This window comes from Struthio camelus, chromosome 3 (genome assembly GCF_040807025.1).
Source record: "Struthio camelus isolate bStrCam1 chromosome 3, bStrCam1.hap1, whole genome shotgun sequence".
Classification (NCBI taxonomy): Eukaryota; Metazoa; Chordata; class Aves; order Struthioniformes; family Struthionidae; genus Struthio; species Struthio camelus.
Window position 1 is genome coordinate 86,169,955 of NC_090944.1, and position 26,723 is coordinate 86,196,677.

The 26,723-nt window shown below is 37.5% G+C and overlaps 1 protein-coding gene across 4 annotated transcripts in view; it reads right to left on the minus strand.

Annotated features, from left to right (window-relative positions):
* PRKN (parkin RBR E3 ubiquitin protein ligase) overlaps positions 1–26,723 on the minus strand; it is an 802,661-nt gene that overhangs the window by 478,697 nt on the left and 297,241 nt on the right. For all 4 annotated transcript variants that reach the window (XM_068938910.1, XM_068938909.1, XM_068938911.1 and 1 more), the window contains one exon: positions 26,263–26,381. In XM_068938910.1, the coding sequence (XP_068795011.1) occupies positions 26,263–26,381 (119 nt within the window). The remainder of the gene's footprint in view (positions 1–26,262; positions 26,382–26,723) is intronic.

A 26,723-nucleotide genomic window follows, 5' to 3' on the forward strand; every position in this document is an offset into this window, starting at 1 on the left:
GATGGAAACGAGGTGGAAGGAAAGCAGCAAAGCAGGTACAGCTTTGTCTTCTACAGCTGAAGACAGATAAAATCCTCAAATCATGCTTCAGTTCACTACAGACATATGCTAGGAAATTTTTTGAATGATTTTAAACTGAATAATAACCCAGAAGTATGCAACACATTGTGCAGTCCTAGGCAGCTCTGTAAAACAACGTGATATTTCCGAAAAACAAATTTTGTCTGAGAGCACTGTCACCATAGAGGAATCTATGAATGAGGGACACTAAACAATTTCATAGCTTCTACTTACTACTCTCACCCATGGTGAACTGCAGATCTTACTAACCTTACTAACAAGCAAATGAATCTAACTATTCAAATAGGTGCACGCTTGAACCTTTGCAAAGCTGACTGTAGCAAGCGAGCAGACAACGTATCTACAAGTGAATGGGAATGCGCATGCACAAAGGAAAGCATCAAAGGACATATATGTGTGTTCAATGACATGTTGCACTGGAAGAGTCAATGCTGAGTGCTCACAGAGTGCTCTGTAATAACAGCCCTTATTGGACTAATTTTGGGTTTTGGTAGTATTGTACCGTTTTATGGAACTGCGTAGGACTGCACAATGTGCTGTGTTCTTTTTCTAAGTTATAGCATGCCTAATTTCACACTGGACCAAAAGAGAACATAGGACTCCCCAAAACATTTTTAACAGAAAAAATTTGATTTTTGAGTGTTTATACATTGATCTTTTGAATTTATTCTGAACAATCACTCTATGGGAAGAGCGAGGTTCACTTCATAGTTTTCTTTAGGTCCTAAGGTGCACAGGCCTGAAACAAATAAAAAAAACTTTTGTGTTACTCACTAGAAGAGTCTTCAACCAATTAATTGCTAACATCAGCTATGGCATCCACCTAGAAACTTGATATTCAGGATATGAGAGATGCTTGTAAGGAAGGCAAGAGGATAAAGCAGTGAGATCTTCAGATCTGAGCTGCTCTGATACGAGCCACAAGGACACATTTAATATGCTTTGGCTTTGCATTAACAGCGAGTCTTGTTGATATTTTCTTCTGACGATGCCCATACTTTTTCAGTTGTTTTCAAACATTAGACTGCAAGCAAACATTGCCTTTATTATTGCACAGTTACAGTACTTCTCACCTCATAGGAGGGTTAGGGATCTTTAACATTAGCTACTGTGAAAGGTGCAATGTACATTAAGATATTGGCTCATGTTTTGAGGCTTTGACAAGACATTTACAGACAGATTCCCAATTTACGTGACAAAAATTTTTGGAAGACAACTGAACAACATTACAGTAATAAAGATATGGCTCATCATTATAACTTTACAAGACTATAGAAAACTATAGACCTTATTTGGTTTGTCAATATGAAATGTATGTAGTGAGAATATTTGATGGGATGAGGAGGTAAAAGGCTAACTCTTCACATTCTAGAAGACTCCAAAGATATGGAAAGAATGGAAACACAACTAAGGCATAATTAAGGAGTGCTACTGTGTACAATAAAGACAGAAAAAGCACAGCTACACTGCTAAACTGAACAGCTTCCAGTTTCACGGACCTTTAGCATTACTAGTATTTATGCCAGCTTCTTTTTACTGACACTGTCTCTTTTTTTTCTTACCTTACTCTTTCCAAGTGTATGGGCAAATTCACTATGCCATACATTCCTTTCCAGTAATGTAATCATTTCCTTGAAAAATGCACTTTTAAAAAAAAGTTTTTTGTTCTGTTTTTGTATTTAATTATATATCTCAGTATTTCAGCAAAGAGGCATGCTGTGAAATACATGAATAGGAAGCGACAGTAGATAGAACATTAGCTCTAAATCCTTTTTCCTTATCATCAGTAATAACCCAACACATTCAGGCCATTTTTTATCAAAACTACAAAATCACAGCTCATAATTATCAGTAGCATCTTCTACCATTTTAGGTATTATATATATTGTCAGAACTCCTACTACAAAGTTTCATTTATGTCCTTTGATGCATTCCTGTGAACTACTTTGAATCCTTTGATACGGTAGATTGCAGCTTCTTTCTGCCTCTGTTTCTCAAAGAAATGCTCTGTGCTACTTATGCTGGAGAGGGAATAAATTTATTTGTGATGCTGCTCGAGCAGCTGTGTCCTAGGCTTCAGAAAACCGAACTAGTTCTTGAATGTTGATGATTGCACTGAGAAAGAAAAAGTATCTATTCATATCTTTGAAAAGCAAAGCATGATGTTGAACAGTGAACTACCCGTAAAAGAGCTCAGCAACTAGGGATCACAGGAAGGAGCTCTCTGACGAGTGACTTTTTTGCAATATAAAAATACACTTTTAACAAGATTCTCTATGGGATCCATTACTTGCACTGAATTAGGAGGAGACCCTCACTCATTGTTTCCTTGTACTGTATAAGATTCAAAGTATCAGTGAGACAGCCCTGGAATTTAATCTGTTTACTCAGTAATGACCTTGCTCACATTCTCTGGTGACCTTGAACATGTACTGAAAGAAACAGTTAAAACATTTACCTTCTTATTAAAACTTTGGTTTTTGTTTTTTAATTTAAAGTGAAAATAGGCATCTACTCTAAACCAAGAATAGAATATTTATACGACTTCTAGGCAAAACCAGCAACAATTTTTACACAGATTTAGCATGATCTGCAAATCTCTAAGGACTGAGATGCCTTCAGGAGTGTGTATATGTCCTTGCGATAATACTTAGGTAAAAATTCCAGTTTTATGGCCCTAACGTTAGGGATTTATGCCTGAAGTTCTCAACTCTGCATCACACCAGTATAAGCTGGGGGCTGACTGACTGGAAAGCATCTTTGCAGAAAGGGACCTGGGAGTCCTGGTGGACAACAAGTTGGACATGAGTCAGCAATCGGCCCTGGCAGCAAAAGTGGCCAACAGAATCCGGGGCTGCATTAAGAAGAGCATTGCCAGTAGGTCAAGGAAGGTGGTCCTTCCCTCTACTCTGCAGTGGTGAGGCCACAGCTGGAGTACTGTGTCCAGTACTGGGCTCCTCAGTACAAGAGAGACATTGGGCATTCCAGTGGCAAGCCCAGTGAAGGGCCACAGAGATGATTAGGAGACAAGGAGAGGCTAAGAGATCTGGGACTGTTCAGCCTGGAGAAGAGAAGTCTCAGAGGTATCTTATCAACGTATATAAATACCTGATGGGGGAATAACAGTGACCGCACAAGAAGCAATGGGCACAAATTTAAATACAGGAAGTCTCATTTAAATGCAATTAACCTTATTAGTGCGGTGGTTGAACACTGGAGCCCACCGCTCAGAGAAGTGGTGGAGTCTCCATACTTGGAGATATTCAAACCCCAGCTGGACACAGTTCTAAGCAATCTACTGTAGCTGACCCTGCTCTGAGCAGAGGGGTTAGACTAGACAATCTCCAGAGGCACCTTCCCACCTCAGTGCTTCTGTGCCTGTGATCTGTTTGGGGCTAAAATAGCTTCCTACTAAGCTGTTGCACAGTATCTGGACAGGAAGGAGATCCTGGATCCTTGAGTGTGACACTTAGGTCGTTATCATTTGTACTGGAGTCAATATTTAGCAAGTGTTTTTTTGTTTGTTTTGTTTTTCCTCCAAGATGTCAATGGGAGCAGGAACAGACTCAACAATCTGCTATCACTCAGACTGTGGAAACCCACTCTCAAGTTTATATACTGGCTTTTATTGGACGAAAGAGAATATTATGATCTTAAACTAAAGGAATAAGGTGCTCTGGAAGATGGCTTAAGCTGGGAACCTCAAAGTTTGGCATGCTCAGGATGCTTTACTTCACCAGGGACTTGCATAGGGTTCCATCTAGACATTGCCTCTGATTCAGCAAAAGATAACTGAACTGAACTGAAAAGATATTTCAAAGTTAGAATTTAAAACTCACAGTTTTACAGGAAGTTACTTTTCAGACACTTTCCAAAGAGTTCAGAGAGAAGTAAAAGTATACCAGTGGAGAACATAACAGCACCCCTCTCTAATAAATTCCATTTCACTCCACAACATTGACTGCATTTTCAGAAAATTTTTGCCGCAAGTTAAATAGGCCTATATTAATAAACACAATACACTATCTTTGTGCAATGTGTGGCAAATTCTGCCACGATTCAGAAGCCCTCAGGAGCTGATGACATTCATCAAAATATATCCCAGAGGATTCATACATTTTCCTCAGTTTTCTTAAAAGATTGAAGCAGCACTTGAGAAGGTTACAGAATAACAGAAAAGCAGCAAAAGGACTCCAGCTGTAATAGACCTGGCAAAAAATATAAGCACTATCATTTCATCTCCCTCAATACTATGCTATGGCTATTCATGATGTTATGGTTATCAACCCATCAGCATTTCCATTATCAACTAGCATTTTCAGTGGTTTTAAACTAATATAAAGTCAGCTCTTTTCCTGAACCTTAGGGCTCTCATTCCAGGTGCCAAGATTTTATTAAATCATCTGCCTAAAGAGGGGAAAAAAAGACACCAGCAATTAAAGATTTGCTGTTGTTGGTGGCATGGTTTTTGAGTCATAAACAACTTTTTTATTCCATTGTGAAGAAATATTTCACCTAGAATAAACAGAGAGGGGTATTACAAAATGTTTAATATTTATAAAAGGTAAGGTATACCTTAAAACCTCAAAATCCAAGGCTATTTCTCCCAAACACTTGATCAATGTGCTCCAGTCTTGAATTGGAGATGGAAAAGTTTCCTCAGGCTCCTTTCTTATCCTTATTTTATAACAATGTGATAGCTAAGATATATAACTTGTAAAAAAATTACTTGAATTTTCTAAAATATACAATCAGCAGCTGACGAGTTCAAAATCATTCAAAGGGTCAAACACTGCCATGTCAGTCAGAACTTATACAGACAACATAAAAGATTTCCACTAGAAAAGACAGGTAAAAAATGTCAGATCTGACCCCTAGAGATGTTTAATATATTAATAGAGCTTTTTAAGTACATATTTCCCCAAACGATCAGAGTATGGCCTTTTGGGTAAATCACAGAACAGTTAAAGTTGTAAGAGACCTCTGGAGATCATCCAGTCCAACCCCCCTGCTCAAGCAGGGTCCTCTAGAGCACATTACCCAGGACCCTATCCAGACGGCTTCTGAATATCTCCAGGGAAGGAGACTCCACAACCTCTCTGGGCAACCTGTGCCAGTGCTCAGTTACCCCCACAGTAAAGAAGTTTTTCCTCATGTTCAGACGGAACTTCCTGTGGTTCAGTTTCTGCCCATTGTCTCTTGTCCTATTGCTAGGCATCACGGAGAAGAGACTGGCCCCATCCTCTTGAAACCCTCCCTTTAGATACTTATACATGTTGATCAGATCCCCCCCTTAGTCTTTTCTTTTCCAGGCTGAACAGGCCCAGCTTTCTCAGCCTTTCCTCATAGGAGAGATGTTCCAGTCCCTTGGTCATCTTAACAGCCCTCTGCTTGACTCACTCCAGGAGCTCCACTGTCTCTCTTGCACTGGGTGGGGAGCCCAGGACTGGACACAGTACTCCAGGTGAGGCCTCACCAGGGCTGAGTAGAGGGGGAGGATCATGGTCAACTTGCTGTCCACCAGGAATCCCAGGTCCCAGAAATGCTTCATAAGAAATTCTAAGAGGATCATTCAATTTCATGCATTCTGCACCCTACATTAAATGCATCTAAAAATACTGAGTAAACACACTGGTCAGGAGGATGACAATAACAGAATTTTTTTACATATGGTTTTAATCGACTCAGTATAGCGTCTTTGTTTGAAAAGCTTCATGGAAAAATGCAGTCAGTGCTGCATCAGAGCAAACACAACAGTGAAAAGATTATTTTGGATTCTTTATTTTCAAGAGGTAAATTTGATTGCCAATGTTGGGATTAAAAAAATATTGTTAGAATCTTAAACAGTTTAAGAAGGCAGATGTGACACAGGAGTTTAAAATAAAAGATTTAAAATAAGACTTAAAACATTCAACTTGACACACTATAGTTATCTCATGGGCCTAATGACATCACAGAAGGCTAGTTTTAGGGAACCAGATTTTCACACTTTTCAAGTGGCTGCATTTTATAGCTAAATGAGAGACTAAAATGTCTTTGCAATTAATAACACGATCTTTTTTCCAGTTAAAATCGTACTTATATAGATGATTCCTTATTACAACTCACCTGCCTCCCAGGATTTAATCTGAAGTATTGAACTAAGTTTTTACTAGTGACTTGATTCTATATTAAAAAAGCACCTTAATTTTTACTTCTCTACAAAGCTATCACTAATTTTTAGTGTTACAGCTTTTGTCAGTTATCTTAAGTATATTTTTATTTCTGTAAAACTTACACAAAAAGAATACCCTTCCACTTTGTCAGTGCTCTGTTCTACTTTCAACAGACTAGTTGAGACTATCTTTGGAAATCCAGCTAGGTGAACAGGAAAACTAAGTTAACAGTAGTCATTCACAAGCCTAAAAAGAACTTCCAAAACAGTTACTGAGCAAACAGTAGTAATCGTGCTGCTGCCTCAGTTTCCTTGTGCACAATAATTTTAAGTGACTTCAATCAGTTGCTTGTAAGTTACCAACTGCTTTACTTTAAGCCAATTGTTTTTGTCAACAGCTGCTCTGCTGTAAAACTTACCATTTACTGGGGAGTACAAGAGGAAAAATTATAATAACGAAGGTGAGAATGACATTTTCGCACCTGAGAGCAGTTAAAAGCAAGAGCAAAAAACCCAGTGTGTCCTAGGGAAAGCAAAAGCGAATGATTTTACCACATTTATCCTCATTACACAGAGAAATAGGGAACTGCACGTTTCGTGCCTTCATCATGTGTGTGTGGTTTTTTGTTTTTTTTTTTAAATCAGGTACCAGCAGAATAGGCATGACTGAATACGTTTTCTAGCTTTTCTATTACTTATTTAAGTATATCTGCTCTGGTGTTACAGATGATGGTGGGAGATGTGGGAGAGATTTTGCACATCACCGTTTCAAGATAGTCACCAGTATAAGTGGCACTGATATACCAAAGTATCTTCCCACAGGCACTAATTGAAAGGCAATAAGCTCACTTGAGAAATGTTTGCTTCCATTTCTTTCCTTCAGTACTCAACGCACTGAATTTTTTTCTCCTTTCCTCACTGATTACAGCTACACATTAAACCTGAGATAAAACAAAGATAGGAGAGAAAACTTTTATCACAACACAGGTAACATTTTTTCTAAAAAGTTAACTTTTTTAATAGCTATCATGTAGCCACCACTGTCAGAGACAGGTATTACAACATCTAAGTCATCTATTTGTAGGTAAGCATACAGGGTTAGCCACATTTTATTCTGACAATAGAGCAAAAGCAGAATCAGTGCGAGTAAACTGAGATGGATCACTTCTCCTGCACTTAAGATGCAGATAGCCCACAGAGGAGATGCCAGGAACAAACAAAGGAAACCTGAGAAGCCACTCTTGGGGAGAAGGGGTTACTTCTGTCCCGAAAGGGGAAGAGAAGGGAGAAGAAAGGGAAAAGGGAAATTTCATTTTTACTTAGGCCTATCAACATTTAGCCTTTTATTTCCTGTAATTACAAACTTTCTCTTAGTTTATATAACATTCTACTAGGTAAAAATATCAAACACAGAAACTCCATTGTAAGATAAATCCTTCAGTCCGTTAAGAGGGGAGAAAAACATGTTTTATTACTGAGGAACCAAGGACCTGCTCCTTGCTTTCCTGCTGAAGGAGATGAGTCAAGAGTCTAAGCTTAAGGACTGAGCCACATGCTATAAGTCTACTTCCTACAAGTCTGCAAGTCTACCTGGGTCTCCATCTCTCAGAGATAATATAACCAAATTCAATAAAGTGCATTTAATTAAGTCATTAAATTTCAGATGAGACTTTAAACAGGAAAGAACTGCCTGCTCATCATGCATAATGCAATGTTAAAGATCACATTCTGGTTTTCTTAAAAGATAGGTTTTACTCCTGTGCACATGCCTGTTGACGTAGGAAAACCAGACCTTTAAACGAGCTGCATTAGGTAGTGGTAGAAGTCTAAAAAGAGCAAGATGGAGCTCAGTAGAGGCTATAAACATATCTGAGGTCAATTGGCCTGTACTGCGTTCTTGCCCTTCTCCTAGGGCCCAAAGTTAGCGGGTTCAAAGCTCACTCTGGTATGTCTACCCTACACTGCCATCTGCAGTGGGGAGTTATACTGTGTCTGATTAGGACTTCCCTCCCTTATCTTGGAATGGATTCCAAAGATTTGCATTTGTAAGTCTTTCTCTCCCTATGTGTACGTATATTCACATATAAACACACAGAGTATAAAGCATTGCCTTTCCTTTAGAATGAAAAGTACTGTGTAGATGTACAGATTATGTAAATTAATTATCAAATATTTCATGTAAATTAATTATCAAATATTTCACTGCTTTCTGACAAAGAAAGAAAGAAGTGTCCTCAGATAAATAGATTACCTCCTGAAATCACTAAACCATGAATAGGGGACATAAAAGTTGATGACGGATTGAAGAGCAGCACTGGTAATACACTAGGAAGAGAACTAACTTTGGCATTACAGTAGCTGATCTGCTGAGGGAAACGCTATGTTGTGTAAAGGATCTGCCTGGTCCTGGCGGGGAGGACTAGTGATGGTGACTACAAAACCCTTAACAGATGCATATTACAGTGGGATTCACAGCATCCTTAGAAAGTGTACTACAGCTGACCCTTCAGCACAGAGGTGGAGGACAATGCTGGCGCAAGTCGCAGGGGTTAGGAAGCCTGGCTGCAGTCACAGATGTGGGAGTGGGCTCTGCTCTGCTCTGCTCTGTAATGCATGAGGTATATTTCACTGGCAAAAAAGCAGGCTGGAAAATTAAAATGAATTCCCAAATCCAAGTGCAGACAGGTGGCAGCTCTAAATCTAGGAAGCTAAATTACCATTTTTGTAAATCTCTTGGCATAGTTAATGCCAAATTTACTTTTCTCAGAAGAGAAATTTTCAACTCCATCATTGTTACTGGCACCTGAACTGAAAACACTTGTGTAACAAACAGGTCAATTTAACCAATGGGGTCTGCTCTTTAACTGCTCCACATAAGATTTTCTGCTACAGCAGTCCCAGAAGAAGTAGGCTGAAGTTTGTGGCTTTGTTTTGATGATGGGTAAATGCTGCAGCAAATAATATTTTTTAAAGCCCATTACAAAGATACAAAATGTATATTTTTCATGGTGAAAAGCTTCTACCCCAATCCTAAGGCAGGAAAGGGTTCCTTCACCCAAAATGGTTTCCAAAGGTGATGAAGAAGAATAAAACTTCTTTTGCAACAACTTTGCATTGAGGATTAATTTTCCTTTCACTTACAGGAAAGGTGAGGATGAGGAATAACTTTGCTCAACAGGTCTATGTTTTACTGTAAATTTGTGTAAGTGATAAGGCCCTCTGCCTTTCATGAACTTTCAAGCATTAAATATACCTTTACTCAGTCACTAAAAGGCTAGAATGAATTTATTATGTTATTATTTTTATAGCACATAATTAACCACAAAAGAATACCATATATTCATGGATACTTAAAAAGAGATTGTATATAGTAAAACTTTAACTTGCAAACCATGAGTAGTCTTAAAACAATCTGATATAATAAACAGAACCATGTTCTTGCTTATTAAACAACTTTCCTCTACACAGATTGTAAGCCTTCTTATCAGGGCTCCCCAGCATCCTGCTGAGACCTGTGCCTAAGGAGAACCCTCAACCAGTGGGACTTCCTGCAGGTGCAGGTCCCTCTGCATGGATCTTGCTGTTTACATGATGTAACACCATATTAAAACTAGACTGTAACTGTAAAATCCTCTATCATACTGTAGTCTGCAGTCGACGCCAAGCAACTTTTGCTCTTTTACATTGGATTTGCTTATCTGCTGATATTTGCCCTAAATGAGACCATCTTGACATGATTTTCTTCAAGTACTCCCAAGCTGAAATTTTACTCTGCTGTAGCTATTGTGCTGACAAAGATTCAGAGATCTCCTCCCTCATGATCTGCATTTGAAAGGGATTTTACAAGCACATTGAACTGCCACAGATACATTTCTCTCATCTGTATCTATGTTATTCCTCCCTTTTATAGGCTTGTTTGTGAAATAAGAGCAGGTGGATAGGCAAGGAATTGCTAGACACTCATGTCCCCTTTTTTTTCTCACTTGGAGGCCTTTTACCAGTAAAAGCATCAAAATTTTAGCAGTGTGGCTAAGGTGGCAATAAGGTTCTAGTGGACCACAGAATTTCCACCTGTATGCTTCAAATTTTTGCACAGATACTAGAAGTCTTGTTCATAGGAGTGCTGCACTCTGCTCAATTTTAGCTGTGTATGGAGCACAGCTATGAGAGAGCTGCAACTAGGGAGAAAATCCTTGCAATCCCATCTTAAACTTAGGGAGCGTACTTAGTGTGAGAAGGTCTCATCTCATTCTGGTATCTGGAATATCTCATTCCAGATACCTCAGTGATAAAAGACAGCACCCAGCACAGAAACAGCTGATGCAGATTTGATTCCACAAAATCAAAGTCAACAAAACTTTATTTAAAGTCAATCATATGAAAAAGTTGTTTAAGAATGAATAAAACAGTTCCTCTCCTTTTTTTCCCCCTTTATTCTACTGCATTTTGTTTTGAGGAGAACTAGGTTTTTTTATATCATTCCACTAGATTTTGCAACCATATGGTCAAACAGAGAACACAGTGACTAAGCGATAGACTTTCAGCCTCAACAATCTGCATTTGAAAAGGAACAGATCCATATGTTTTTCTCCTTCCCTTTTTTTGTCCTATACCAGTTGCTACAACACTTGTCCTTTTTTTTTTTTTTTTTTTTTTTAATGCATAAGACGTGGCATTTGAGGGAGCACTTTGTACACAGAGAGAAAATTTTAATTCCTGACAGTATGGAAAGCTTAGGCACTATTTAAAAACAGCCTGTCCCAGACATTAATCTACTGCCTTAGCTTTCACCCACAGTTTTTAAAGTAATGTACATTGGGTAATAGGAGAACATTTATGTATAATTAAGATGCATACAGATACATAAGGCTAATACAAATTGTTTTCAGTAAGTGCGATGCATATATTCACAATAAAGTTGTGCCATCAGAAAACCCTTGCTGCAAAGTAAAAACACCAGACAAGAGGTGAGGCTGTTCATGCAATATGCTCTAAGAAATGAATTCCATCAGCACTAAGATGCTTGATCTCATTCATTTTTAAAAGCTCAGCATGATCAGCACTTCATTATTTGGAGGGGAATCTTTAAAGAGAAGGAAGTAAACCGTACTCTGTTATGTTTATACTCTTTTGTTTCCTGTCTACAGGTCTCACATAGGACTACTACTGTAAATGGAGGGGGGAAAAAAGACACTGATTTAGCTCACTAGCTGCAATAGCCCTTCTTCTTTTAGACAAGCCCCCAGTTCAATTTCTCGCTGGAATGGATTTGTCACAAATAAGGATAATCCTTCATTTAGTGTTTACACACTTGGCTACCTCTAAGCATTCTTCCCTGTCATATCAAGTTTTAAAATTTTTATTTAAAATTGCCAGAATTCGTTTATACATTAACTAGTTTTATTACAGTTATGGACGAGCTGGCATTCAACACATTCAGCATTAGCAAAGAATAGTCATGATTTTATCAGAATATACCAGGGCCCATACCCAATTTTGCTTTCATTTTCTTGTGTTGCTTTACTGTTCAGGCAAAAACGTGGCTAGCCAGCACAAAATGAGTATCTCTACTGGCAAAAAGTAAATTATTTCCTCTTGACTTTCTCCTCTCCTTCCTTCCTTTCCCACCGAACATACACACAGACACACATGCACTTTTAATCTCACATAGCCCATTTCATTTAATCAGAAAATGCAGGGGAAAATGGATTGTAGCTAACTATGTGGCCTCCCTGAATTACAGAGTAAGATTCTGCTGACTGTACAAACTGAGATGCAAAAATATCAGCTACATTTTAAATAAGAAAGACACAACATTTCAATTCTTTTAAATGTAATTTACAAATTGAGGCATGCTGTAAAAGTAACACAGAAGAGAATCTTAAAAGTCAAATGAAGGAAAATTTTCCAGCAGAGTAAAAACATTTAAACTAAAATTACACATTTCCTTTTGCAGAGATAAAAGAAGGGGAAGTAAGGGACCTTGGTTTCACACACAGCATTCTACTTGATGTAAATAAAGCCTGTGATTTCCAATTTCCTCTTCAACTCACTGTTTTGCCAAAATGCCAATGTCAGTAATCTTACCCTTCATCACTGGGCCTGAATTTCAGGAAATAGCTTTTTACATAAGCAAAAATTCAGCACTAAGATAGAAGTTGACAGCAGAAGCAAGCAAGCAGCCTATTGGTTTCCATTTCTCATTGCAGCTTGTAACTTGAAAAGTCTAGCCCTGTATTTCTTTAACATCAGGTTAGTTCTATGGATAGGGTGAAAAAAGGTCTAACTTAGTCTAACAGTACTGAATAATTATGAATGCATGTTAAGAGATATTTATCATGAGGTCGAGACCTGCAGGTAAGTTAAGAGAAAAAGAAAAAAAAAATATGTCTCTTGACAGTATCAAAAGTCTGAGAGTTAGGTGGCTTCAGTTTATTTTTAAATCCATCTTCAATAAATAATTCTGTACATCACCATCAAGATTTGATGAGTTTTCTTGACACCGTCTCATAAGAAGTAAACTATATGACACCACTTGGTAAGCTGATTGCTTAAAATGTAAGTCAAAAAGAGAAATTCTAGAAGATAAATAAATAATTATTGCACTACGGAAGCGTATTTGCTTATACAAACTGAGATTCTTCTTTTTTTTTAAATGATTTTTAAGTTTATGTAAAACAAACACTCAAATATCCTTTCTTTTAGCCCATAATAAAAAACCCTCAACTATTATCTTACAGTTGGTTTATTTCCTGTAACACAGGAGATGCAAAAACTGTCCCTTCTCTTGGCACCTGACTATGATATTTTAAATCTATTTTACTTCTCACTGAAAATACTGTCATACTTTACGCAGAGGCCTAACCTGCTGACTTGACGTAAAAACAAAGCTCCATGAAGCTCAAGATTCATGAAGGTAACCAGTGTTTCGGTGTAATGATTGTTTTTTCAGTTACTTACAGGATTGTATGAAACTATACCTAACCTCACTTAGAGTTTGGAAGTTCTTGGTCTGAGCTGAAGCAGACCGATCTACAGATCAGGAGGTTTTAACAGAACAGTGAATATTCAAACAAGATTATTCTCCCACTATTAAGCACTATACAAAACACCAGGCAAAGCTGGGTTTAAATACATTCTTGCCTGTTTTCCTTAGTTTGTTCGTTCAAAAGAAAGTAATTAGACCCAAGTGAGGTGAGAAATAAAACTTCAGGGAAACGAATTTCTTCTATCTGAAACTAATTTTTTTAAATTATGCAAGTAAAAATATAAAGAAAGAATATTAACAGCTGGAATTAATGCATTGGGCAGATGAAGGCAGTGCAAAAGCCTGCATCCCTTTAGTGGTGTAAGTGGCCACATGCAAGTGTGGGAGTAGACAGCCAAACCAGACCCCAAGGCAGGCCACAACATATCTCACATTTAGAAACACGACCTACTCAGAGAGGTATTTTTTGATATTCTAAGAACATGCCCTACCCTCTATCACATCTATACTGATAACAGACAAATAATTCTACCCTTACCTAGTACGTTTTTCTTTCTCAAAATTACGGATGTGATTCTCAACATTACATTTCTGGGTAGAGACGAGACAGCAGGGTTTTCAGCTGGCACCCTCTGTTCAGAGTTAGGCTGGAGAAGGCTAGGACAAACGTCTCTTCACGCTCTTTATAGGAACTCGAGGCATCAGCTAAAATGCAATGCCTTATTCTGAAACAGGTAACCTTTGCTAAACTAAGCTGACTTTCTTGACAACATAAGCGGTACTTATGGAAACAAGAACATGCCAAACATGCTAATTTTAAATGAATACGGCCAGAACTCAAAAGCAATAATATCCAGAACTTGGGGATGCACAGAAAAAATAATACAATTCAAAACAATTTCAAAATACTTTCACAATCAGGTCATAAATAGCTGATGAACATATGCAGATCAAATCTAAGTCAAAACACCATTCATATCCTCTCAGTTCACCTTTGTGCCAGTGCACATCTGTGCTGACCAGAAATACAGACTGCCCATGCCAAGGATACCCAAACGTAGTTTGCTCAAGCATCATCGTCAGTGGACAAAGCAACAAGAACAGTTAGTGCTTGTATCACATTGGCAATAGAGATATCAGTTTAGGAATCTATACATTTAAAGGCACGAATGCATTAACTGCAGCGGATATCAGTGAAGTGGCAAGGCACGGTCTGATCAGAGGGGACAGGTTAAACCCTGAGAAAGCCTACAGTAGTAATATCTAAAATACTTAAACTTACTGACTGCAAGCGCCAGGAGTTTCAAGATATGCTAGGAACTGGCTTTATAATTACAGTTGCTGTCTTCATCCCTTTCCAAAACAATAAGTTTAAAAGTCAGTATTATATACACACAATATTAGGCTTAGATTTAGAGCTTTAATGCTCCTAGGTGAATATTTTTCAGTGTAAATGAGATCTCACGCTCTCAGTACTGTTTGGTCTCTGATTCTCTTATGTGATGTAGCCTGAAATTTTATTTTAATGAAAATGTTCCCAAGGACAGGTTTTGTTATTTTTTAAAACTAAAGCTATCATCAGATATGTTATCAAATCTAACATACTCAACCTATTCTTGCTTTTGAAAAACTTTCTTCATGAATTTGTTCTATGTTGTCTATGTTCAAAATGTGGACAGCCGTGGTCCAAAATGTGGTCCAAAATGCCAGCTGTTTTAACTATGCTGGCAAAATTAAAACAATACAGCATTTCTATGCAATTATACATATAAATGAATAAAGTGCTTATACAAGGACAAATTGTTCTCAGGCAGAACTGTTAGAATGCAGACTACAGTGAGGAAGCTGCATCCACACTAGAAGATATATTTGCTTTAGAAAAAGAAAATGGTAGAAAACTCCTCCTTCTCAGCCAAAATATTTTCCCTTGTCTAAAAAGGCTAGGTGTACTTTCTTGACAGAAGCAAGCTGTTGTATTTACATTGAGGGTATTACACCATTGGACAGCTAGAATATTTCTCACTAAGTCACTTCCATAATACACACTTCACAATTACTATAGAGTCTCCACAATTTTATTTCTGCTTTTAACAAAAACAGTTAAGCCGTCAAGTCTTACAGAATAATAAATCCATGCTCAGAACTCTTGCAAAAGATCAAGCTTCCCAAATAAAATTCTGATGGCCTAGCTACATGTCGAAAATTTACAGGACTTAATGCTAAATCTATATTTGTATAGTGAAAAACAGAAAATAACCTGCTCCAAAGGTAATCAACTTCTTTACACAGAAAGAAGTAGCTCTAAAAAAAGCATCTATATCCATGATATGCCACAAAACTCAAACGGTCCTTTTTCCACGTAAGGAGCAAACTTTAAACATATGGCAATTACTATGGGGAAGCGAGGATGTCCTGTTTTGCCCAGCTGCTTGCAACGGGAAAAGTCAAGTGAATTTTAGCAATTTAAGTGTGGATTATTAACTGGTCACCTCCCCATGTCCCTAAGAACCTATTTACACATTATTAAAGTTTCCCTGAGAAGAGGAGGAAATCATTATTAGAACACTGCGTAGCTCTACTAATATTGTTAAAATCAATAAAACTGTTATAGTTGTATTGTGGTTGCATCATGTTTAAGAGGCTTTATATTAATGAAGCTCTGAGGAAAGGTGTATCAGGTTAGACCTATATAGCTTGAGATCGTAACCCTATCCAAGGGATAGGGTTATAATTAATATAACTTAAAATTAGTCAATTGCTTAGTTACACAAGTCAGAGGTTTTTATTTAGGTTAGGCTTAAGTACCCTAAACCTTTCTTAGTAACTAATTCTGCCCAAAATAAAGAAAAAAACCTCTGACATGAGGCAGAAACATAGACATTTGCAGGGTTTGCTTCCACAATGAGCTAAAACAGAGACCTGTTTACAGTTCTTTGAGAGCTAAACAATTACTTTCATCTGTTCTTAATTAAAAGAATTACCTTAATTAACAATATAAATATATGATAATAATTAACAATCCTAATTTAAAAATTACTTCAGCTTCTTAACAGCAATGAAGGTACACATTTGAGAAAGTGTTTGGCCCCGTGCTATTTCTGCTACTACAATACCTTAAGAAACAATAGGTTTTTTTTTTCTTTCTGAGCCAGCTGGTGCATCAGACACTTCTACAGCTTAAAATTTAGGAATAATTACTGATCTCTTAGAATTGTTTAATATCCATCATTATGAAAAATGTTGAAATAGCGTAGTGTGAGCACGATCTCTCTGTACCCGCAACTATCTAAGGAATAATACTGGTAAGACAGAAGTTTGGCTGCACTTTAATAAAGAAAGCAAATTAAGAGTTATGCACTGGGACATCATAATCTCAGTGGCAGCTGCCATATTAAAAAAAACAAAAACAAAAACACTGTCATAGCCCAAGTTATTTTTTGTACTGTAATAAATTCCAGCAAGCTATCCACAGCACATTATTGTCTTACTGAGCAAAAAAAATATTCACATGAAAGAAATAATGCATTTATGGGAAGAGGAGGCCAAGAAGGTGTCACCTACACATTCAACTCAAGATGCCAATTGGACAGGGTAGATATGGCTTTAACATTTAGAATATAGAGATGTATCCACCAACTGGTATTGAGAAACATTCATTGTACCTCCTTTCACCATAGAAGGCTAAGAAATTTGAGAGAGGATCCTTCTTTTGGAGGAGAGGAGTTACTGTATGGACAGAAGGCAGGCTTCAGAATTTTTTTAGATAATAACTGCAGAGGTGCTAGGAATACTAAAAAATATGCCCAAAAGATGTAACCTCAAGGTATGCTATCTTTTCACTTCCCAACAGACCATCTTTTTGGGGTCATATGCATACCAGGAAAGGGAAAGCATCGTTTCTCTTCTGGTTACATTTCTGCCCCCAAAACAGCCGAAATTAAAGCAGAGTAAAGCTTACTCAACCCGTCTGTGGGTATGCCCCCCCTTTTTTAAGGGGTGTATTTCTGAACAGAAAGATAAAAGACATAACGAGAGATAACACAAAACCTAACACAAGTGGATGACCATCTACAATCTAGGCATGCTTAGGTGAGGTCAGTATCAGGTGCCTTGCACACATAAGAAAGGTAAGACTAATATCTAATTATAGGTTTTTCATTTACACTTGAAACAAATGATGAATTGATTTAACTTTGAAAAGTGCTGAAAGGATGAAACAGAGGCATGCCACAATTTGATCTGCATGTACCTAGGATGCCATACCATATAATTTTTGGAGTGCTCCAAATTCCTAGTGATTTCAGGAGGAGTAGAAGATGCCTAATACAGAGTCCTTGTATCAGAGGATCTTTAACAAACTTACAATTTAGAGAATTTGAATTTTTATACACAAGTAATTAAAAGCAACAAGCATTTTGGGCATAGCAGTGTTACTCTGAGCATTGTATTTTTTTCTAGTCAGACTTCCAGTGATATCAGCAACAGTGAAGATGAGATACACTGAACCGAACATCACTTATGTTCCTAGGGACACAGCAATCTTTCCCTGCCAGCAGGGTTCATAAGACATTTGCTTCAGAAATTCAGGGAAAAATATAATCTAAAAGTAAATTAGGAAATTGTTTTCATTTGTGACAGTTTTCACCTAGGCTGGAGAAATCCACTTCAGACTCTCCATTAAGTGCAGTTTTACTTCATAGTATGTCTTGAAGTGGTACACAGCACTGAAGTCATTTTTTCCTCCTTCCAGGAACTGATATTTTTCCAGATTTTAAGATACTTTATAACACGTAATCTCACTGGAATGGCATACCACAACAAATTGCCGAATACTATAGATCATGCATAGACACGTCAGTGCTTGTTTATCATTTTAGCTAATAAATTAGAAATTAGAATATACTGTCTTATGCCATTAAAAAGAAACAAAATTCTTTACGTTATTTTTCCAACCCAGAGGCAAAACTGTTTCCTTTGCAAAGTTTATTTTACACCAAAGATTTGCTGTTGCTGTCTTTTGGAACAGATGGAATAATTTTCTTGGTAAATCAAGTATACATTTTTACTGACTGTATATACATAAATTAAACACAACTGATGTACTATGTAGTGAAATCTGTCTTAAGTCAACCCATAAGAGATATTGAAAGAAGAAATGAAAGAGGTAGGCAAAGCCTGAATAAAACTATATAAAAAGTCTTTGACTTCAACTATTCTCTGCAGATGGAGTACAGCACTTTCGAGGTCAGCCTTAACAGCAGTGACACAATGTAAGGGAGGTGCAAATTTGAGACTGTGCTTTAAGGGGTTTAGTGTGAGACTCGGAGCCAAAGAAAGAAAGAGAAGAAAGAATGACAGGATTTTAAAATATTTTTGCAGTCCCTCAATGTTGAGCTTTCTCAATCCTACAGTATGCACTACAGTATCTTAAAGAGGCCCCATGAACATTTGTCAGAGCAGCCTTCCCAAGGCGCTGCTGGACTCTGGGCAGCATCCGAAACTGCTTTGTGACACAATGCACTTGTCTCTTAATCCTGCCATTTGTCACTATGTCAGGCAGTATAAGTGGGTCCTTGGAAAGCAGCCCTTGTCTTCCTTCCACAACAATAAAACTGAGATTTTTAAGAACTCTTTTGTATTGCTTTGGCTCTTTTACTGAGTTTTTGTGGGGGCAGAACAAGATTCAGGTCTCACCTTAAATTTTCTAGAAGAAAAATACTGCATATAGCTTTTCCAGTCAGCCACTACAACAAAGAAAGTTTGCAGTAATATTTCAAAGTAGAATGTGACAAATTTGGAGCACCAAATGACTGTGATTAACCAGAATAAAAATCTAACTGCACAGACTGAGTCTGTGAGCATGATGTTTATTAAAGCAGTTGCTAATTAGATGGGGGCAGGACCATAAGCAGAGCCCATGAATAAAGTATAGTACATTAAGTCCCTCTGCTATACTCTCTATAGGGTAATAAAAACACTGTGAATAGCAGGATTTCCCAAGAAAAAACACAATAAGGGTAGCTCTGTAATAGTATCTTTCTTTAAAGATAAAACAAAGAAAACAGTCTTCAAGGTAGAAAGGTAGGCATTACTTTTTTTTTCTTCTAATACTCATGTTACTAAAAGCAATGAAGACACTAGTCAAGTGATGGCAGAATCAGATTTGCAGATCCATATCTCACCAGTAATTCTAGATTCTGAGTACAAGAAGGAACTCAGGAGCTCAGGACTAGATTTACTTAATGCTGATGTCCTGCTCCAAGTCACTGAAAGCAATGAGTGAGCAATAAGGATGAATGGATGGCAAGAATATCTTTTGAAGTCAGCACTTGTGGAACTACAGTCAAAAATATCAAAAATATTAGCCTCCTCGGCCAGGCCAATTACTGATAGATTCTACTTTATTCTAATGGAAAAAATACCCCTTTCTGAGACAGATTCTCCTATGGGAAACTGTCTAAATTATGTAATATATATGATAGAGGTAGAGGTTATGGGTCCACTTTAGTGTGGAAATGGATGTGAACTACAGAAACTCTGAGAGACAGAACTTGCTGCCACTAGGTAGGACTGCTAGTCCTGCACTAACAGTCTAAGCAGTTTTATCACGCTTAGCAGACCTGTCCCCATCAGCTCAGGGCGTCGGGGTGCACTACGTTTGCCTGGGTAGCAGGTAAAGAGAGGCTCAGAATATTTCTTTTTTTTTCCAATGTTCTGGCATGGCTGGGCTTGGGCTACACAACAATATGGCATGTCAGTATCTTCACAGAATCACAGAATCGTTTAGGTTGGAAGGGACCTCTGGAGATCATCTAGTCCAACCTCCCTGCTCAAGCAGGGTCACCTAAAGCATATTGCCCAGGATCACATCCAGACGGGTTCTGAATATCTCCAGCGAAGGAGACTCCACTACCTCTCTGGGCAATTACTGGTATCATTTGTCATCTTGGGATGTTTCTTCACTCTCAAAAAGCTCTAATTCACTAAAAGAAACTAGGCTTATTATTAAGAACATTCGCTTAATGTAACTAATGCAGAAAGATTTCCTGAATCTGTGGAAACCCTAGAAAAGGAGCCCTGAGAGGTGTGAATTGCACTAGTCTACTCAAAGCAGCATTACCATCAGTGCCCAGTGACAGTAATTTAATGTCCATAACTGAGAAATCTTTCATTATTTATGTAAAAATATATACAAATATTGAATACATATAATTTACTCTGAGTGAGCCTTTCACTGGCCAAAGGTTGAAGAATGAAGCTGTATTTGTACTAACACATTCATTAGCAGCAACTCAACAGTAAGTGGTTTGCTTGGTATTTATTACTTTGACCAAGCGACATGCATTACAATGACAACTTCCCTATGCATAGTATTTCAGTGGAAGTATTTTAACAGAGCGTGTGTTTTGTGTTGGCTAAGATGTAATGAGGCTCAGCCCAACACAGAGTACAGAACCCAAACTACTAACAAAGAATTTCAAAGAGAGCAACGGGCTTGAGCTGGTTTCACCCCACGTACTTCTTCCTGGCGACTGGGGATGACCAGCGTCGTGACGGGGAGCATATTATAGAGACCAGTAACTGGGATCACACTTATTTTGTGACTGATCTGTATATTGCAATTGCTATATTTCGCTAAGTGGAAAGGCAAGTAAATAATTATATAAAGGCATTTAAAGTCATTGTCTTTTAATGTTATAAATTCCTGTTGAGTTTACATTCATTAAAAAGAAAACTCCCTATTTAAATAACTCTATTTATTAAAATGGAGTTAGGAAGTAAGAATTCAAATACAGAAAATGATATTAGTACAGATCTTTATCTTCCTAGTAAATAAGAAAGTATTGAGTTGAAAATATTACTTTTTCAGCTATTAGGAAGACCACTTAAACTATCTATGACCTGCGATTTGTCACTCACTGCGAGGGACTCGGAAGGCTTTAGAGCTTATTTCCTGCCAGAATTTTGAAGTACTACACAGCCTGCACTAAATGACAAGCTACCTAAATGACAAGATTTTCGTGGTGCCAGAGAAACAAAATTCAACTAATTTTCCTTTGTTAGTTTTAAGAAGAAAAGCACGAGATGAATATAATATCCATAATATGTCAAACAATGAAAGAGCAGTTTCCTGGCTCTGCGACAGGTTTAACAAACAGGCTGACACAGTTAATAAAATAACGGTAACTTAGGAGGCTCCTCTGGAGCACAGAACTCAGGGACAACAACGGAGCTACACGCACCCAGGCCACTGAACAAAATATGAATGTGTTACTGGTGTTGGAAGCTAAGTTTCAACAGAGCTGCAGTGAATTATATCAGATCTGAAAGAGTTGAAATAATTTTAGAGCTACGAGGAACACTTGAAAAACTATAGGAAAGGTTATGCAAAACACCAAGGGCTAAGTATGGAATCTTAAAGTCCATTTACCATGCTTTAATCCAATTCTTACCCTGGTTGCAGTTGGTACCATAACAAATAGATATTGAATAAAATGTCTTCCATACCAGGAAAATACCACAAAGTCACTTACATTTAAAAAGTGTGATATAAGTGTATAACTTGGTGCATAACTATTTGCAGAATCAGACCTTAAACGGTAGAAATGCATTTTCCTTTTCATTATAAGGTTAAAGTTGTGAACGGCTTTATACCACTATGACTCCAAAAAAGAAGTCTAAACGTGACTGCTACAATCAGTTAAATCAATTATTTTTTTTTCTGCAAATAGAATTATAGCCCCAATATATATATCATCAGAATCATGGCAACTGATAAAAATTGCAATATTGTATGCATATGAAATAGATATTTTCAAAAACTTCAGAGCAACAAAAGAAACAAAACGGACTGAAACTAATGACTAAGACATTCCAGCTATTTAAAGAAAGTTGCTGGCAGGCTTGTAGATGGTCCATATAAGACTCCCACACTTCAGTCTTTCCAGACCTCCCACACTTCAGTCTTTCCAGACATGTTCTTATGCTTGATCAATTAGTGAAACTAGGGAGAGGTGATACTTTTGGAGTGACTGATGTTTTCTTATAATTAAATCAATCTGGTATATATCTTCCATACAGCATCCGCTCATGAAATGTTCATCTCCAAAATTGCACATTTTATGTTTAGATGGATGCCTTTGTAAAAATAAAAATAGAGGGCTCTTTAATTTCATAGAAATACAGTATCACAAATTCAGTCTGAGTATCATATTAAAATAATACTATGCAAATAGGCATGACAGTTAAATATGGTTTTAGAATAAGGCTGTTTAAATCAGTAAGTAAAATTTTAAAATGTCAGTCAACACACTGTGAAAAGAGAAAGCTCAATTTAATGAGGTTGGTCATTTCTAGCTTAGGTAGAGAAAAGGATTAGCACGTAGAGCATGTTAAGGCTGCCCAAATCTTTGTGTGGGTTTTTACAGGTATTCACTTTCATCTCAATAAAAGAATTACTGTACCAAATGCTGGCTTACATGATACTTTGCTGCTTATGGCACAAGACAGCTTCTTAAGAAACTTTTGCTGTGCTGCCACATAAAGGTCAGGCGCAGTTTACTGAGAACTGGGAAAAAAAAATCTTCAAAAAACCCTTGGCCTTCCTGACAAATCTGTGGTATAGTAGCACACACAGTCTTTTTTTATGGTTTGCCAAAGTACAGTATCAACCTTACTTTGACTAATTCTCTATGAAATGAAAATTATTGTAATACCAGTAAAGAAGATGCCTTCTAGCAATCACTGGCACAGTCAAGTGGAATTGCAAGAAGCAAAAGAAGGTTCTGGGTAATATACTAACTTCTTCCTTACAAGAATTTTTTTAAACTGTGCATAGAAGTCAGTGATTGACGGTAACATTTTCAGTCTGACTTAACTTACTTACTGTAGACTGCTATGAATTGAAAAAAGCATAGCAGATATAAGCACTAGCTCTGAGCAACACTTTTGCTTAGCACTAAGGCAAAGAGGTTTCTGCATAGCATTGAAAAATAAGTACAGCAAAACTCCACAGCTATATTAAATGGGGCCAGTATATACTTCAAGCTTCCCCAGCTGGAATTATTTTCTATCTCCCTGGAAAATGGATGAGAAAGTAAGAAGATAGGAGGTCACAACGGCCAGGCGCATACACAAATGTGCACCTAATCTTCATAAATGTGGGACTGAAGTAGATTGTACATATTTATAAATACAGAAACTTACTGTTGCTCAGCACATTCACTAAAATAAGTGCCCTTATTGCAAGCATTTCCCTTTTGGAAGTGTTGAGTACTGCCAGCCCAAACTACTGGACCAAATACACCCATTGCTCCTAGGAACTTGGTCCACTGAAATTTGAGAGAAAAGAATAATAACAGATGCTCTTTATTTGGCAGCAAAAAGTAACACAAACCTTAAGTGCAAATTATTGTCATACATGTAAGCATTATTAAAAAACAGATATAGACAAAAATCTATCATTTGACATTCTCTAAGAGATGATTTTCCCTTTTTCTGCTTGTATTTTTATGTTGAAGTATTTTTTCGAATCTTCCAAAAGTTGTGATGCTTTGAACTAATCTTGATATTAGCAAATGCTCCTACTACAAGTTTCCAGTGAGTTTCTGTTCATATCTGATGTAAAATTTGCTATTAGAAATAAAAAAAATCCAGCAGCTGCACTCTACTCATTTAATGGAAATTATCAGCTTGTGTATATTTATTCTGTTATTTACCCTGTATTTGACGAAAAAATGTAGGCCAACACACATTCCAGCCAATCAGATACAAAAAGTGTATTTAGAAATATGCCATACTTGAACTTTTCATAGTACGGTTTTTACAGTGGGATTATGAGGAATTCTTGGAAGACGATAAAGACTTTTTAGTTGGAGTTTTTTTTTTCCCCTAAGTCTCCAAAATTAAGCAAACACTATTTAGCAAATACGATGAGAAAGGAAAAGTTTGGAAATTTATTGAAGTCTACTGAAGAGAAGGATATTAATATAAGCAGCCTGATTCCAAACCACTCGCACATCACAGGTGTGAAAGTTATCAGTCCCTGAAGAGGGGAGGCCTACGGAGGCTGCTGAGCCTGGCAAGGACACGCGGTCCTGCCGGCACTGCTGCACGCAAGGTGCCAACCTCTCGGTCAGCAACAGCAACGTCTTTCAGCAGCACTGACTGTTCGTATTCAGTCTGAATCCACTGTCACCTCTGTATATATTCAGCCTGGATAGAAAGTCTTTAGAAACTGTACATGAGAAGTAACTTCTCTTATATCAATGTATATGTGATTCAAGCCTATGCTGATCACCATCATTTAAATGTGACTTTTGGGAGAAAACAGCTAGCTAGATCCAAATCCTTGGGTCTCATGCAGCTCATTACTATCTGGTGCTGATAGCTGAGGTCTAGAAAAAAGGAGAGTTAGTTTGTTAACGAATGGTGTTCCGGATATATTGGCAGAGAACAATAGTCATGAAGGAAACAGTGTAGATCTATTTATATTCAGAGCTTTCCTAATAATTGCCCGGGGAAAACAAGAAAATCCTCATTGTGCAGTAAGGAAACTGAGGCAGAAGAGTTAAAAATGAAAAGCTTCGCTTCAGGAATACTAAATACTCACTTCTTGACAAAGTTAACTAAGCTGATAAGAAACAAGTGCCCTGCTATATTCAATGCTTATACGTTCCCATTTGAAATTTTGCACTAAAAACACAGCCAAAGTTTAGCTAAAACAACTTATACAAGACTACAGAGAGTCATTTTTAAAGCCCAGACTAGAACTCAGCTGGTTTTGGTTCATTAAACTATGCCCTTCCTCTTCTGAGATAAAAATTAACTATAAATTAGCTTTTCCTAAGCAGGGAAAGCAACTTGTCTCACAGATTCTGCAGGAGTCTGCAGCTCACAGTAATATACGTTGTTACTAATTACTGATTGAAATCCCTTTCAATGTGTTCATTTGGAATACCACAAAATGCATCTATAAACCTCTGAAATAAGTTACAGATACCCAGGTAATTCAGGAATAGCACACAGAGCTTGAGGTGTTTTGATGTGTGTAGGTTTTTCTGTTTGTTTTGTTTTTAAGTATTTTGAATAAGATGCTTATAAGCACTACCATTGTTTATTGTTTCAATGAGAATATAGGAGTTGGGACTTTATAGGACCTCTCTGTGCTGTTACAAATAAAGATATAGAAGCACTGGGCTACTTCAAGAGCCTGAAAGTGAAATTGACTACTCTGAACCACAGTTAAAGATATATTTACTTAAATGTGTTAAATATATGACAGAAGGCCTTCCAAAATCTATAGCATGGTTAGTCTTCTGCAAAAAACTAAGCTTCTGACATAACGAACTTCGTTGACAACCACTGTGATTTATGAGAAGAAGGACTTTCATTCCCTAGTAGTACAAGCAGTGACATTCAGCAGGACTTGGACATAAAACTTCCAAGACCTCACACTATTGCCAGTTTTGCACGTTCAAGTCAAACAACACTCCTAGTTCAGGATGTAAACCTAGCCTGACAGTCCTCCTACCAACTTTCTGTCCCAGCACAATACTTTTTCCTTGTCTTGGCAGCTGGGCCAAACAATACTCCCAAGTGCACAGCCACTTAAACCTTCCTTGTCTCACTCTGTAACATTCACAGTTAATGACACTGTGTTCAGGTCTTTGTAGCTTTAAATACTACTCAGAGCTTCGTATAAGCACCTATAATTCCAACCCTTAAGCACATGCTTTAGTTGCATGTATTATGCATAGTACCAGGTTAGCCATTAAGGCTTAAACGACAATACAAAGCTAAGAATGTCTTTCCAGGGTTGGAGCTCTAGTCTGAAATGTTTTCCTTGTGTAAGCTGCAATAATAAAGATAAGCGAATGAAATTTTCACAAACCTTTAAATTAGTTTTCTCAGTTATAAAGAGCAAGACAAGATTTAAGCAGACACATATGCATACATAAGCACATACATGCACATAGACAGACAGAGGTACATATATAAAGTTTCTGTGTAATCCAAAAGCTTGAGAACACTTGCTTACCCGTGCCAAAGTCAGCGTTCCTTGTTTACATACACTGCAGCGGACCCTCAGTTTCCCAGGTTTCACAGCTTGGCAGAAACTTTTGCAAAAAACATAAAAACTGTTGTAGCTGGCAGCACCTGTCAGGAGGGGAATAAAGACAACACTCAATTTATACTGAAAATGAGTAACAAACTGTAACAAAGGGTTTCTATCTGACTCTGTAAGTGATATGTAAAGAAAACAGGCTAACTAATTTTAAGGCCTGCAGACAGCTTTGTGATCATATTGCTTGGTCTACTTCTTAACACTTTCCATGATCTCCTGTTTCCTGATCAGTAGCTGCAGCTGCACCATAACCCCTGGAAAACACATCCTATCTTGAGTTAGAGCTTGCCACTGACGAGCACTCACTGCAATCTCTGGCAAGTGATGCATGTGATTAATTACCCCAACAGTTCATAATTTGTGCCTTATTTCTA